The following is a 16,982-nucleotide window of genomic DNA, read 5'->3' as shown; positions in this document are numbered from 1 at the left end:
GGGGGAGTTCTGATCATCCAACTTAGGTGCTCTTGATCAAGGTCATCTGCTGATCTGAGAACTGTAGTGGGGACTTTTAATGGCAACTCTAATCACAGGTAGTGTTACTCACTGTGTCTCCAGCTCTGTGGTGTCTCGCAGCAGTGACACCTATGCCGAAATCAGGAGATAGGGTCTCCTCCAACCCCTCCCACTTCACATTCCTCACCAGTCAGCTGACCTATAGTCTCTGCCCCCCAGCCATACCGTGAACTGGATGGGCGGCTGCGAAGAGGCCGAGCGAGCGGCCGCGGGCTCCAGGAACAGCCCAGGATTCGGTGACCCCTGGCAAATCGGCATTCAACCCCCGAGGGGGTCCGGACCCCCAGGTTGAGAACCACTGTATTAGAACCTCTTTTAGATTTTTATTGTGTGTGCCCATTGGGAGGATTTCCTTTCCTGTGTGGTCTTTGAGGCTCTAAGGGCCCTTTTTACTCCTGAGTGTTTTCAGGTCATAAAATGCTCATCTCAAAAGTTCCAAAACGCCCAACAAGCAAAATCCCATTCATTTAAATGGCCCCTTTTCACATCTGAGCGTTCTGACGCCTGAAGCTCAAAAAAGTACATGAGCTTCTTTTTAGGCTGATTACAGGCGTTTTTCTGCTTTTTACATTGCGCTCTTTTGACCTGTACAAAATCACATCAAAAATCACTGCAAAATCGCACAACTTTCCACCTGAAAATGATACGATCAGGTGTGAATGCAGCCTAAAGAACAAAACACATTTTGGCTGGAGTTCTCCTTTAAAGCATAAACACAAAAAAAAACAAATTTGTTTTTAATGGAACTTTTCTAGTAAAGCTTGAACCCTTTTAATGTTTGCATGTGCCAAAACCAACATACAGTATCTCACAAAGATAAAAAGGTAAACTAACACCCAATACCAGGGATATGCAATTAGCGGACCTCCAGCTGTTGAATAACTACAAGTCCCATCATGCCTCTGCCTCTGGGTGTCATGCTTGAGGCTGTCTGAATCTTGCTATGCCTCATGGGACTTGTAGTTCTGCAACAGCTGGAGGTCCCCTAATTGCATATCCCTGCCCTATACCCTCCCCACCCCCTGGTTCACACTGCACCCTATACCCTCCTTAGCCCCCTGGTTCCAGCTGCACTTTCCTCTATGGACAATTAGATGTCACTGCAGGGATTTGACCACTTTGACCAAATAGAATCACTCTGAGCCTTCCCAGAAGCCCTAGGGGCAGAGGAGCAGAACTTTCAAAATCCCAGACCACTGCACCTGCTACTTGGGCAGTGACAGTTGATTGCCCACGGAAATAAGTGCAGCAGGGACTGGGGGTGTAGGAGGTTAGTTCACTTTTACATTTTCTGTGAAAAGGGGAACGTAACACTTCAAATCCCATATTCGGGAATTACAAAATAACTACCCTTGCAGTGCCTCTTCTCCCATCCCAAACAGAACCCTAGGGGATGAGACATAAGGTATCATGCTTACCTTACCCTTTGCTATGGCAGGCTTAGTCCATCTGCATAACCAGTCCTCCACTGCTTCCTCTCTAAGCCCTGAATTGTACATGAGGACAGTGGGGGATTGCCCACAAGCCGAAACAGAGAAGAGTGCCAGAGCCCTTAATCCTTTAACCCAAGGAGGGGGGAGTTATGCCCGGTACACACGGTCGGATTTTCAGACGGAAAATGTGTGATAGGACCTCGTTGTCGGAAATTCCGACCATGTGTAGGCTCCATCACACATTTTCCATCGGATTTTCCGACACACAAAGTTTGAGAGCAGGCTATAAAATTTTCTGACAACAAAATCCGTTGTCGGGAATTTCCGATCGTGTGTACACAAATCCAACGCACAAAGTGCCACGCATGCTCAGAATAAATAAAGAGATGAAAGCTATTAGCTACCGCCCTGTTTATAGTCCCAACGTACGTGTTTTACGTCACCGCGTTCAGAATGATCGGATTTTCCGACAACTTTGTGTGACTGTGTGTATGCAAGACAAGTTTGAGCCAACATCTGTCGGAAAAAATCCTAGGATTTTGTTGTCGGAATGTCCGGTCAATGTCCGACCGTGTGTACGGGGCATTAGAGTTGAGCTTTAAGATGTCATTGTTCTGACCATTTGAAACTCAAAGCTCCAATCCTTGCTTCCAATCCTCTTCTGGGTTAAATGACGACCAGTGTCAATTTGCCATTCTGTGATCCCACAGACACACCTTGTGAGGGTGCATCACCACTTTGACCTTGGCTTACTGTACAATACAGTAGAAAGTTGCATTTATGTGCTGCCAGTGTACTACCACTTACTCTGAATGGTACCCCAATGCGTATATTTAAAAAAAACACTGAAATTATAGCACACCCCATTGCACAGATGTGAATACTACGTGTGTTGTGGTGCTCTAGGTGCAGGAGAATTTATTTGTGAACGGAGGCATGTTCAGAGCTCATTCAAAATAAGGCTACCTTAATACAACAAGCAATAATACAATGCACCAATAAGTGTGAATGGTCCCTTTGTACTTAATTGAATATGTTCCTTATTAATTTGACAAATCAATGTACTTTCCATTGTAATGAGGCTAGAATATTTTAATCAGTTGGGTTCTTGTTTTCTTAGTGGTGAACTGAAGCTGTTTCTCCCAGCTGTGGCTGATTACCTGGTCCTTTCCAAAATTCGCAAGATGCTGGGATTTTCTCATTGCCAGAAACACTTCTCAGGTGCCGCTCCTATCTCTAAGGAAACTCTGGAATTCTTCCTTGGCCTTAATATCAGACTTTATGAAGCCTACGGTATGAGTGAGACTTCAGGACCTCACGTTATGTCCAGCCCTTATACTCATCGCTTCCAGTGGTAAGAATACCTCCTATATCTGTTGTTAGTAGTCTTCTACTACACCTTCTATAATTTATTTTTCACAAGCTTTTCAGTCCCAGCACTTAAAGCAGGAAGATACAAAACAGTTGGATTTCATCAAGATATACTGTATATTCATAAATACATCATTTTGCATTATAAGTGAACTCTAGGAATGTATTAAAAAGAATTATTGCAGTTCTGTATTCACTAATCTATATATACAGTAAATGTATTTATTTGTGCAAAAAAGAGCTTGCCTGTTAGCAGTTTTTCATTTTTAGCCTTCAATTCCAACTTAAAGTGGTTGTAAAGTCACTTTTCTTCTTCCTACAATCCCCTGTGTTATATCACAGTATGTGCCCCAGTGTATGTTATTTATTTAAAAAAAAAATGCCGCTTCATACCTAATTTCAGAGCACCGCTCATTGCTCACGTGACCGCCCACAGCTACAGCAGGCAGGGCTGAGAATACCCGGCTGATGTCAGCCGGGAGGAGAGCAGTGGGCGGACACATGAACGCCGAGCGGCACTCTAAAATTAGGTATGGAGCGCCATTTTTTTTATCAATGACATAAACTGGGGCACATACTGTAATATAACACTGGGGATTATAGGGAAGAAAACAGTCATTTTTGCAGCAGGAGGGGAGTGATCGGCACTGACACAACTGCCAGGCAGGGAGGGAGGAGAGGGAGCAAGGAGAGAGAGCGGATGACAGAGGCACGTAAACTGACCATGGTGTCAGGGCTCAGCAGCCATGATAAACCATGGTCAGTTTACAGAGGGAAAGGGAGGGCAGAAACTGGCAGGATCAGACCGGTATTTTAGGTGCTACAAAGGGACAAATTACACAGCACAGGCACTGTACTGCATAACATGCTTTAAGGGAACAGGATCCATTTTTTTTTCTTTTTTTTGCACTGCACCATCAAGCAAAGGAGAACAAGGTGCGCCAAACTAAGTGTAGAGGTTAAAGCCAGAGGTGAATTTATTCAAAAGACAGCCAAATGGGTATTCACATTACATAAAAGATAAATGAGCATTGTAAGAACGGTCTTTAGCCACTGTTGGAACCCTGTGGTGTAGTGCTGGAGGTTCAGCATCGGGAGGATCTATATGACAGCTGGCCAGGTCTCTGCCTCGTGGTGTATGGAACCAGTGTGGAACGCACTCTGAGCTAAACCAGATGTGACGTCAGGACGAATCAGGTGATGTATTTCAAAGCATCCGCTTTTTCCTCAGACCTGGATGGCTGCAGGACGTGTCAGTCTTATATGAACAGGCCCGAGAGGCGGGCCGGGACGTCACAGGAAAAAATTACAACCCAAAATAAAGAGACCATCAAGAATCTATAGAATGGGCCACCGAATGCTCTGCTACATAACTATTGGGGCAATTCATTAAACAAGTAAACACATCTTAATAAATTATAATTAAAATAGCAGAGAATTCACATTTAACAATGGTAATAAAAACATTTTAAGAAATGGAAAGATAGGAAACAGGAAGATTCTTGATGGTCCCTAATTTGGGTTGTAATTTTTTCCTGTGGTGTCCCGGTCTTGCTAATGGACTTTGAATTAATGCTTGCTATATTTTTATAAAAGATCTTTGTTTTTATCATTTGATTCCCTGACTGTCATCGTCAATTTCTCTTGCGCCATTCTTTTCTTTTGTGTCACCCACACTGTCCCGCTGGGTCCCTGACTTGGCTCTCTAGCTAACCTGCTGAATTCTCTGTAAGCGTCACCCACACTGTTCTGCTGGGTCCCTAACTTGACTCTGCTGAAGAGTTTCCAACTTTTTCACCGTCCCCGGCTAGTGAAAAAGGCTGCTCTGGTTCTTCTTCAGTCTCCACAGAACCTGGCCTCTGATAACAGGAGAGATTGCTGGCGACTGTGTCCCCTTTACTTCTGACTCTGGTTCTCGCTTGCCTCTGGCGACAGGAGTGGTCGTCTCTAACGGCAACCACTTTCCTTCACCTGTAGCAACTACTTGGTTCTCCGGCCGGCTGAACCCCTGCAACTTGGTTGGGCCCCAAGCCTGGAACCCCAACCCCACACAGCTTGCTTCCAACCTGGATAGGCCTCAGACCGCCTAGCAGCCAGGTACTCCTGGATAGGCCTCAGGCTTCTGGCCTAGCAGCCGGGAGCTTTCCAACACACGTCCACCCAGACAGTCATCCAGGTGGCACAGAACCTCGATCACCTGACTCTTCCCGAATAAATAGGCTCTCTCAGCAGGCCAAGGGCAAAGAAACCCCTGCCAATTGGCTAAGACAACCCATCCACTCCTTTACTATGCCCTTGTAAATCTAATGCCACAGGTAAGATCGCCACCTAGTGACAGAAGAGAGAGGTGCATCAAACCCAGATTTAGGAAAAAGGCCACCTAACAAACTAAATTTGTCAGTAACCCTGCCTAACACCAGGGTGCTACAATTTTATTAAATATAAGCTGCTAAATGCCTTTTCTCATCAGCAGTATATAGCAGTCTGTATATAGCAGTCTTGTGACTTCTATCAATGTCTAGTTAAAGCTTGTAGGAGTTTTCATTCTCCTCTGACTGTTCTATGGGGCTGCAGGACCCCACACTTTACTATCCTGGCCCCTTGTCGCAAATTACACCGGCTCAGGGACAATATCCTAACGTTTTTCACACACGATGCAGCCCGATGACCGATAGCCCCTTGCTTCCTTGCCCCTACTTGGTACCCAAAAAGGCAGACCCCTATTAATTATTAAAAAAAAAAATCTTACCTCCTAATTCTAGCCTACCCAGCAACTCAGTCATGCAGGCCTTCCACTTATGCTGGGCATGCAGTTCCTGGCCTTTTCTTGATTGAAGTATGGCTGATGTTGTGGCTGCCAAGGGCTACCTCTACACGCCCTATATAAACCATCACCTTAACCACTTCAGCCCCGGAAGGATTTACCCCCTTCCTGACCAGAGCACTTTTTACAATTCGGCACTGCGTCGCTTTAACTGCTAATTGCGCGGTCATGCAATGCTGTACCCAAACGAAATTTGCGTCCTTTTCTTCCCACAAATAGAGCTTTCTTTTGATGGTATTTGATCACCTCTGCCGTTTTTATTTTTTGCGCTATAAACGGAAAAAGACTGAAAATTTTGAAAAAAAATGATATTTTCTACTTTTTGTTATAAAAAAAATCCAATAAACTAAATTTTAGTCATACATTTAGGCCAAAATGTATTCGGCCACATGTCTTTGGTAAAAAAAATGTCAATAAGCGTATATTTAATGGTTTGCGCAAAAGTTATAGCGTCTACAAACTAGGGTACATTTTCTGGAATTTACACAGCTTTTAGTTTATGACTGCCTATGTCATTTCTTGAGGTGCTAAAATGGCAGGGCAGTACAAAACCCCCACAAATCACCCCATTTTGGAAAGTAGACACCCCAAGGAATTTGCTGAGAGGCATGTTGAGCCCATTGAATATTTATTTTTTTTGTCCCAAGTGATTGAATAATGACAAAAAAAAAAAAAAAAAAAAAATTTACAAAAAGTTGTCACTAAATGATATATTGCTCACATAGGCCATGGGCTATGTGGAATTGCACCCCAAAATACATTCAGCTGCTTCTCCTGAGTACGGGGATACCACATGTGTGGCACTTTTTGGGAGCCTAGCCGCGTACGGGGCCCCGAAAACCCAGCACCACCTTCAGGATTTCTAAGGGCGTACATTTTTGATTTCACTCCTCACTACCTATCACAGTTTTGAAGGCCATAAAATGCCCAGATGGCACAACCCCCCCCCAAATGACCCCATTTTGGAAAGTAGACACCCCAAGCTATTTGCTGAGAGGCATGGTGAGTATTTTGCAGCTCTCATTTGTTTTTGAAAATGAAGAAAGACCAGAAAAAAAAATTTTTTTTTTTTCTTTTTTCAATTTTCAAAACCTTGTGACAAAAAGTGAGGTCTGCAAAATACTCACTATACCTCTCAGCAAATAGCTTGGGGTGTCTACTTTCCAAAATGGGGTCATTTGGGGGGGTTTTGTGCCACCTGGGCTTTCCATGGCCTCCGAAACTGTGATAGGCAGTGAAGAGTGAAATCAAAAATTTACGGCCTTAGAAAGCCTGAAGGCTGTTCTTGGTTTTCGGGGTCCCGTACGCGGCTAGGCTCCCAAAAAGTCCCACACATGTGGTATCCCCGTACTCAGGAGAAGCAACAGAATTTATTTTGGGGTGTAATTTCACAAATCCCCATGGCATGTTTGAGCAATATAACATTTAGTGACAACTTTGTGCAAAAAAAAAAAAAAAAAAAAAAAAATTTGTCTCTTTCCCGCAACTTGTGTCACAATATAAAATATTCCATGGACTCGACATGCCTCTCAGCAAATAGCTTGGGGTGTCTACTTTCCAAAATGGGGTCATTTGGGGGGGTTTGAACTGTCCTGGCATTTTATGCACAACATTTAGAAGCTTACGTCACACATCACCCACTCTTCTAACCACTTGAAGACAAAGCCCTTTCTGACACTTTTTGATTACATGAAAAAATTATTTTTTTTTTGCAAGAAAATTACTTTGAACCCCCAAACATTATATATTATTTTAAAGCAAATGCCCTACAGATTAAAATGGTGGGTGTTTCATTTTTTTTTTTCACACAGTAATTGCGCAGCGATTTTTCAAACGCATTTTTTGTGGAAAAAACACACTTTTTTAAATTTTAATGCACTAAAACACACTATATTGCCCAAATGTTTGATGAAATAAAAAAGATGATCTTAGGCCGAGTACATGGATACCAAACATGACATGCTTTACAATTGCGCACAAACGTGCAGTGGCAACAAAATTAATACATTTTTAAAAGCCTTTAAAAGCCTTTACAGGTTACCACTTTAGATTTACAGAGGAGGTCTACTGCTAAAATTACTGCCCTCGATCTGACCTTCGCGGTGATACCTCACATGCATGGTGCAATTGCTGTTTACATTTGACGCCAGACCGACGCTTGCGTTCGCCTTAGCGCGAGAGCAGGGGGGACAGGGGTGCTTTTTTTTTTTTTTTTTTTTTTTCTTTATTATTTTTTTGCTTTTTTATCTTATTTTTAAACTGTTCCTTTCATATTTTTTTTTAAATAATTTTTATTGTTATCTCAGGGAATGTAAATATCCCCTATGATAGCAATAGGTAGTGACAGGTACTCTTTTTTGAAAAAATTGGGGTCTATTAGACCCTAGATTTCTCCTCTGCCCTCAAAGCATCTGACCACACCAAGATCGGTGTGATAAAATGCTTTCCCAATTTCCCAATGGCGCTGTTTACATCCGGCGAAATCTAAGTCCTAAAATGCTCGTAGCTTCCGGTTTCTTAGGCCATAGAGATGTTTGGAGCCACTCTGGTCTCTGATCAGCTCTATGGTCAGCTGGCTGAATCACCGGCTGCATTCTCAGGTTCCCTGTTGAGACAGGAGAGCCAGAGAAAAACACAGAAGACGGTGGGGGGGGGGGCATTCCCTCCCACTGCTTGTAAAAGCAGTCTAGAGGCTAATTAGCCGCTAGGATTGCTTTTACATGAAAGCCGACCGCTGGCTGAAAAGAATGATACCAAGATGATACCTAAACCTGCAGGCATCATTCTGGTATAACCACTCAAAGTCGTGAATGGCGTACCTGAAGACAAAAAAATGGTTAACAATAAAGCACAGTAAACGGTAAAGTATAAAAAATTGCATACCTGAAAAGCAAACATGATAAAACATAATAACAATAAAACATTGCAGAATAGAATACAGTAAAAAAGAGCAGAACGCCAGAGAGAGAATAGAGAGAGAGAGAACAATAAAACGACAACTATTTTTTTTTATTTTTGTTTGTGTTTTTTTTTTTTTTTTACACTTTTTTTTGTAACTGTAACTTTTATAACTGTAACCGGTTCCAGGTTCGGGTCTCTCAAAATGCGATGGCATCTTGGGAGACCCTGTGAAAGTGTGCCTAGTCTGTGCAATGCTGTACCCTACGCTAATACTCAACTAGTGAATGGTAGCGTTCAAAACATTCACCAATGCAAAGACCAGGATTATCAGGACAGGAGGGACAATAATAGCGGGTGTCACGCCTATATCCGCGTTTGCTGCAGACACATCTTTTTTGGGGGGGTTCGTTGGGTAGGGGTACTCGGGAGGACATATAAATGCCTCTCATGCAGCCGACTGCATTTGGTTGGGGATGTGAATGGGGGAAGTACGGGCGCTGCAGAAGTGGTGGGTTCCCAATTAGGATTGGCGAATGCAGCAGGAAGGGCACTATGGGCACGACGGGCCTGTGTTTGTCTTCTTGGTGGCAGCGGGACACTACTTGTGCTTGCCACCTCACCAGCTTGAACTGCACTTATGGGACTCGCCACGTCACCAAGTGTTACTGCAGTGCTGGTTTGACTACGACCGGGGTGTACTAGGCCGCTGGCGCTTGCCAGTTAACCAAAACGCTACAAAAAAAGTGACAGTGATCGATCGATACTGCACTTGGGTGGGCTGGGCTGGGCCGGGCGGAGGGGCAAAACGCAGGTGCTAGCAGGTATCTGGGCTGATCCCACTAACACTGCGTTTTTGGGAACCCTAAACTGCTGGGGACGCTAGTATAGATCTGATCGGATCAGATATTGATCCGATCAGATACTATACCACTAAGGGAGGTGTACGGTGCGTGCGTGGGTGTTAGTGGTACTGGCGCTAATCTGACGCTGCTTGGGGCTGGTGCTTGCCAGTTCACCAAAATGCTACCAAAAAAACTGTTAGCGATCGCAGGGATCAGGCCTGACTCTGCGAACGCTGCAGTTATGCGTTTAGTGTTTTGTAAGTGACAGTGATCGATCGATACTGCACTTGGGTGGGCTGGGCGGAGGGGCAAAACGCAGGTGCTAGCAGGTATCTGGGCTGATCCCGCTAACACTGCGTTTTTGGGAACCCTAAACTGCTGGGGACGCTAGTATAGATCTGATCGGATCAGATATTGATGCGTTCAGATACTATACCACTAAGGGAGGTGTACGGTGCGTGTACGGTGCGTGCGTGGGTGTTCGCGGTACTGGCGCTAATCTGACGCTGCCTGGGGCGACGCATATCACCGCCGGGCGATCAGGGGGCTAAACCTTTATTCGGTAATAAACGGCGGGTGCCCTGACACTATAAAAAATAAACAAACTAACCAGCGTCACCCGTAACAGTTATACAGTGATCAGTGGTGAAAGGGTTAACTAGGGGGCAATCAAGGGGTTAAAACATTTATTAGGTAGTATATGGGGGTCCCTGTCGCTATAAAACGCTGACAGCGAACCTAAATATTTACGTTCCTAACTAGCGTCACCAGCGACACTAATACAGCGATCAGAAAAATGATCGCTTAGCGACACTGGTGACAGGGGGTGATCAAGGGGTTAAAACTTTATTAGGGGGGGTTAGGGGGGTACCCTAGACCTACAGGGGGGTAATACTAACTGTCCTACCACTGCTAACTGTCACAAACTGACACTATGCAGTAATCAGGAAAAAAACAAAACAAAACAAAAAAACCTGCTTGGTGTCAGTTTGTGACAGGGGGGGGGTGATTGGGGGGGATCGGGGGGCGATCGGGGGTGTTTAGTGTGCCTGGCATGTTCTACTGTGTTGTGTGTGTGTGTTGGTGCACTTACATGTCTTCTCTCCTCGGTGCTGGAACGGAAACTGGCCAGCCGAGGAGAGATGACATCACATCCTCTGCCTCTGTGTACTATACAGAGGCAGGGGATGTTTCTCATTGGCTGGGAGCGATCGCGAGGGGGGGGCCACGATCGGATGGCCTCCCCCTCATCTCTGATCGCTCCTAGACAAATGCCGACCGCCGCTGGCACCGGGGGGGGGTCCGATCGGACCCCCCGCCCGCGGGAAGGCAATCACGTACCAGGTACGTGATTTTGCCTGCCCGTGCCGCTCTGCTCACGTATATATGCGTGAGGCGGTCGGCAAGTGGTTAAATAATGACACAACACATTTATTGGATTTAAATGGCCATAGCAGCCCTTTATTAACAACCATAAACAACATTAACTTTTTATTCCATTTCATGTAACAACCAACTTTCCAACCCAAATGTATCTGACTAAACTATATATATAGTATATACAGTATCTCACAAAAGTGAGTACACCCCTCACATTTTTGTAAATATTTTATTATATCTTTTCATGTGACAACACTGAAGAAATTACACTTTGCTACAATGTGAAGTAGTGAGTGTACAGCTTGTATAACAGTGTAAATTTGCTGCCCCCTCAAAATAACTCAACACACAGCCATTAATGTCTAAACCACTGGCAACAAAAGTGAGTACACCCCTAAGTGAAAAATGTTCAAATTAGGCCCAAAGTGTCCACCATTATTTTTCATCACTGCCTTAACCCTCTTGGGCATGGAGTTCACCAAAGCTTCACAGGTTGCCACTGGAGTCCTCTTCCACTCCTTCATGACGACATCATGGAGCTGGTGGTTGTTATAGACCTTGCTCTCCTCCACCTTCCGTTTGAGGATGTCTCACAGATGCTCAATAGGGTTTAGCTCTGGAGACATGCTTGGCCTGTCCATCACCTTTACCCTCAGCTTCTGTAGCAAGGCAGTGGTCGTCTTGGAGGTGTGTTTGGGGTCGTTATCATGTTGGAATACTGCCCTGCGGCCCAGTCTCCAAAGACAGGGGATCATGCTCTGCTTCAGTATGTCACAGTACATGTTGGCATGCATGGTCCCTCGATGAACTGTAGCTCCCAGTGCCGGCAGCACTCATGCAGACCTAGACCATGACACTCCTACCACCGTGCTTGACTGTAGGCAAGACACACTTGTCTTTGTACTCCTCACCTGGTTGCCGCCACACACGCTTGACACCATCTAAATCACAAGTTTATCTTGGTCTCATCAGACCACAGGACATGGTTCCAGTAATCATTGTCCTTAGTCTGCTTGTCTTCAGCAAACTGTTTGCAGGATTTTTTGTGCATCATCTTTAGAAGAAGCTTCCTTCTGGGACGACAGCCATGCAGACCAATTTGATGCAGTGTGCAGCGTATGGTCTGACAGGCTGACCCCCACCCCTTCAACCTCTGCAGCAATACTGGAAGCACTCATACATCAATTTCCCAAAGACAACCTCTGGATAGGACGCTAAACATGTGCACTCAACTTCTTTGGTCAACCATGGCGAGGCCTGTTCTGAGTGGAACCTGTCCTTTTAAACTGCTGTATGGTCTTGGCCACTGTGCTGCAGGTCAGTTTCAGGGTCTTGACAATCTTCTTATAGCCTAGGCCATCTTTATGTAGAGCAACAATTCTTTTTTTCAGATCCTCAGAGAGTTCTTTGCCATGAGGAGCCATGTTGAACTTCCGGTGACCAGTATGAGAGAGTGAGAGCGATAACATCAAGTTTAACACACCTGCTCCCCATTCACACCTAAGACCTTGTAACACTAACGAGTCACTTGACACCGGGGAAGGAAAATGGCTAATTGGGCCCAATTTGGACATTTTTCACTTAGAGGTGTACTCACTTTTGTTGCCAGCGGTTTAAACGTTAATGGCTGTGTCTTGAGTCACTTAAGGTTCCTAAGAGCACAGTGGCCTCCACAATCCTTAAATGGAAGACGTTTGGGATGACCAGAACCCTTCCTAGAGCTGGCCGTCCGGCCAAACAGAGCTATCGAGGGAGAAGAGACTTGGTGAGAGAGGTAAAAAAGAACCCAAAGATCACTGTGGCTGAGCTCCAGAGATGCAGTCGGGAGATGGGAGAAAGCTGTAGAAAGTCAACCATCACTGCAGCCCTCCACCAGTCGGGGCTTTATGGCAGAGTGGCCCGACGGAAGCCTCTCCTCAGTGCAAGACGCATGAAAGCCCGCATGGAGTTTGCTAAAAAAAAAACACCCGAAGGACTCCAAGATGGTGAGAAATAAGATTCTCTGGTCTGATGAGACCAATATAGAACTTTTTGGCCTTAATTCTAAGCGGTATGTGTGGAGAAAAACAAGCACTGCTCATAACCTGTCCAATACAGTCCCATCAGTGAAGCATGGTGGTGGCAGCATCATGCTGTGGGGGTGTTTTTCAGCTGCAGGGACAGGACGACTGGTTGCAATCGAGGTAAAGATGAATGCGGCCAAGTACAGGGATATCCTGGATGAAAACCTTCTCCAGAGTGCTCAGGACCTCAGACTGGGCCGAAGTTTTACCTTCCAACAAGACAATGACCCTAAGCACACAGCTAAAATAACGAAGGAGTGGCTTCACAACAACTCCGTGACTGTTCTTGAATGGCCCAGCCAGAGCCCTGACTTAAACCCAATTGAGCATCTCTGGAGAGACCTAAAAATGGCTGTCCACCAACGTTTACCATCCAACCTCACAGAACTGGAGAGGATCTGCAAGGAGGAATGGCAGAGGATGCCCAAATCCAGGTGTGAAAAGACTCATGGCTGTATTAGATCAAAAGGGTGCTTCTAATAAATACTGAGCAAAGGGTCTGAATACTTAGGACCATGTGATATTTCAGTTTTTCTTTTTTAATAAATCTGCCAAAATGTCAACATTAATGAGGAAAAAAATGAACTTAAATGGTTTTAGCAAATGGCTGCAATATAACGAAGAGTGAAAAATTTAAGGGGGTCTGAATACTTTCCGTCCCCACTGTATACATATATATAAAATTATATATATATATATATATATATATATATATATATATATATATATATACATATATATAGTCTCAGATTTCTATCGCATCGGCTGTATCCACCACACTTTACTATCCTGGCCCCTAGCTGCAAATTAACACCGGCTCAGGGACAATATCCTTATTGTTTTTCCTCACACGATGCAGCCCGATGACTGATAGCCCTTTACTTTCTCAGTAAGGAAGGTGCCCATACCGAGATGGGCCCAACCCGTTACACTTCACTTCCTGTATTTTAACCATTCCGACCTTCAACCTGAGACTTCTGCCAAAGACGTCCACAAGTGACACCTAACGCCTAGGCAGTCTGCCACAGCTGCAACCAAGGCTCATTGAAGAACCTCCTGCAAACCCAAAAACCACATGTCTATACCAACAGCGGTCAAGTGAACTCGGTCTCCACGTTAATCTATAAAATGATCCCCTTCCAACTCCACATGATACACCACCAGTCCCCCATTTCTAACAGAAAAATTTCCCACCTCTTTAATTACTTTAACCCTAGCTTTAATAATCCTGGCCATCAATCATGCCTTATACCATGATCCCCTACCAATGATGTCAGACCACACCAGCATGGTGTCCGGGAAGGAAGACCGCAAGCGGAGAAAATCCAGCTTGATGTCCCAAATTAATTCCTGCATTGACCTTAGTTAAGTTAATTTCCACCCACGTGCAGTAACAGGATATTCGGGGGCCTATCCAATTTAGCATACCGCTGAATCTCCAGCAAGACTCTGGGCCACAGCATGCCAGGGACCCCGATCCACCTCACTACAACTTTGCTTCATGGAAAACCCAGCTGCCTGCCCTCTGGTCTGACCAAAGCCCTCTTAGCACCTCAATAGACTTATGAATGTCCAAGTATCCACATGAAGCAAGCTGGGTCTGAAAAACAGAAAGCAACAAACATCACAATGCACCAACCCCCCCAGTATATGCAACACTAAAAAAAAACACAAAGCCTTGCACACAACAATCTTTTGTTTCTTTGAAACAGATAACAAAACTAGTCTCCAAGACACCCCCACTCACACAAGGAATGAACACAAGGATTACTGACACACAAGGATTATAGAAGTTGTGGACAAACATATAAACAAAAACGCTGCGATTCCCAATGACCTATTTGCCTCAGAATCTGGTCGCTCAGGTACCACTGGGCTGCCTCCATGGCAGCCCCAATCTCAAATGAATGTGAAGAAAATTCAGATGGCGAGAAACCACCTGGCAGCAAACATTTTCGGAAAACTGTAACTTTTATTATTATTATTATTATTCAGGATTTATATAGCGCCAACAGTTAACGCAGCGCTTTACAATATAAAAAGGGAGACAATACAGTCATAATACAATACAATACAATAGGATTCAGAGGGCCCTGCTCAGAAGAGCTTACAATCTAATAGGGTGGGGCAGGTGGTACAAAAGGTTGTAAATGTGGGGAATGAGCTGGTGGAAGTGGTAGGAGATTAGTTGGAGATGTGATAGGCTTTCCTGAAGAGATGAGTTTTCAGGGATTGCCTGAAGGTAGCAAGAGTAGGGGATAGCTGGATAGATGAAGGTAGCGAGTTCCAGAGGATGGGAGAGGCTCTGGAGAAATCCTGGAGACGAGCATGGGAGGAGGAGATGAGAGAGCTTGAAAGCAGGAGGTCTTGAGAAGAGCGGAGAGGTCGATTTGGGTGATATTTGGAGACAAGATTAGTGATGTAGCTTGGGGCAGAGTTGTGAATGGCTTTGTATGTTGTGGTTAGAATTTTGAATTTAATTCTCTGGGTGATTGGGAGCCAGTGTAGGGATTGAAGTAGAGGGTTGGCAGACACTGAGCGGTTGGTAAGGTGGATAAGTCTGGCAGCAGCATTCATGATAGACTGAAGAGGGGATAGCCTATGGAGCGGTAGGCCAATGAGAAGGGAGTTGCAATAGTCAAGGCAAGAGATAACAAGGGAGTGAATGAGGAGCTTGGTGGTTTCATTTGTTAAAAAAGGGTGAATTTTAGAGATGTTGCGGAGGTGAATTCTTCAAACTTTTGACAGCGATTGGATTTGAGGCTGAAATGACAAGTCAGAGTCTAGGATTACACCTAGTACCCTGGCGTGAGGGGAGGGACTGATGGTTGCATTGTTGATTTTGATGGAAAAGTCATGGAGGGGGGCACGGGCGGGGGGGGGAATATTAATAGCTCAGTTTTAGAGAGATTTAGTTTAAGGAAGTGGTGCGACATTCATGCTGATATGTCAGTTAGTAAGTTAGTAATGCGAGAGGAGACTGAAGGAGTGAGGTGAGGAGTAGACAGATAGATTTGGGTGTCATCAGCGTATAAGTGGTATTGGAAGCCGTGGGCAGTTATTAAGTGACCAAGGGAGGAGGTGTAGATAGAGAAGAGAAGGGGTCCAAGAACCGAGCCTTGGGGGACCCCCACAGAAAGGGGCAATGCTGAGGAGGAGACAGAGTTGTAGGTGACACTGAAGGAGCGCTGTGATAAATAGCCAGAGAACCAGGATAAAGCAGAATCTCGGAGGCCAAGGGAATGTAGTTTATTGAGAAGGAGCGGGTGGTCAACAGTATCAAAGGCTGCAGAGAGGTCAAGTAGTAGGAGTATGGAGTACTGGCTGTTGGTTTTAGCAGTTAGTAAATCGTTAGTGAGTTTTAGTAAGGTAGTTTCCGTGCAGTGCTGCGAGCGAAAGCCAGACTGTAAGGGGTCAAGAAGGTTATTTTCATTGAGGTAGGAGCTAAGACGGTTGTAGACTAAGCGTTCTAGAAGTTTAGAGGTGAATGGGAGTAATGAGATGGGTCTTAAGTTGTTCAGGTCGGTAGGGTCCAGAGAGGGCTTTTTAAGAATGAGAGTGATCTGCGCATGTTTTAGAGGGAGGGGAAAATGCCACTAGAAAGGGAGAGATTGAAGATGTGGGTGAGGGAGCATAGGATAGAAGAAGAGGGTGACCGTAGTAGTTGTGAGGGAACAGGATCCAAGGGACAATTGGTTAGGTGGGCATCCGAGAAAATTTTTGTAACCTCTTCCGTAGTAGCCAATTCAAAAGAGGAGAGTGTGGAATGTGCTGCTGGGCAAGGTATGATGGGTGGGGAAGACGTACGTACTGTGGAGATGTCCTCACGAATTGCATCGATCTTGTCTTTGAAGTGATTGGCAATCTCTTGGGCAGTGAGTGAGTTAGTGGGTAGAGGGGGTGGTGGACGAAGCAGAGAGTTAAAGGTTGAGAAGAGCCGACGGGACTGGATGACAAGGAATTAATAAGAGAGACAAAGTAGGCTTGTTTGGCAGCATGGAGGCATGAATTGTATTTTAGAAGGGCAGATTTATATAGGGTGAAGTCTTGCAGGCATTTGGATTTACGCCACAGTCGTTCAAGAGCA

General features: G+C 45.0%; 1 protein-coding gene across 3 annotated transcripts in view; it reads left to right on the top strand.

Annotated features, from left to right (window-relative positions):
• The window catches only part of ACSBG1 (acyl-CoA synthetase bubblegum family member 1), a 161,876-nt gene that overhangs the window by 121,563 nt on the left and 23,331 nt on the right, over positions 1 to 16,982 (top strand). For all 3 annotated transcript variants that reach the window (XM_073619171.1, XM_073619169.1, XM_073619170.1), the window contains one exon: positions 2,635 to 2,868. In XM_073619171.1, the coding sequence (XP_073475272.1) occupies positions 2,635 to 2,868 (234 nt within the window). The remainder of the gene's footprint in view (positions 1 to 2,634; positions 2,869 to 16,982) is intronic.

Source organism: Aquarana catesbeiana, linkage group LG03 (assembly GCF_042186555.1).
Source record: "Aquarana catesbeiana isolate 2022-GZ linkage group LG03, ASM4218655v1, whole genome shotgun sequence".
Classification (NCBI taxonomy): domain Eukaryota; kingdom Metazoa; phylum Chordata; class Amphibia; order Anura; family Ranidae; genus Aquarana; species Aquarana catesbeiana.
Note: the sequence above shows the minus strand (reverse complement) of the source record. Positions and strands in the feature narration are given on the sequence as shown.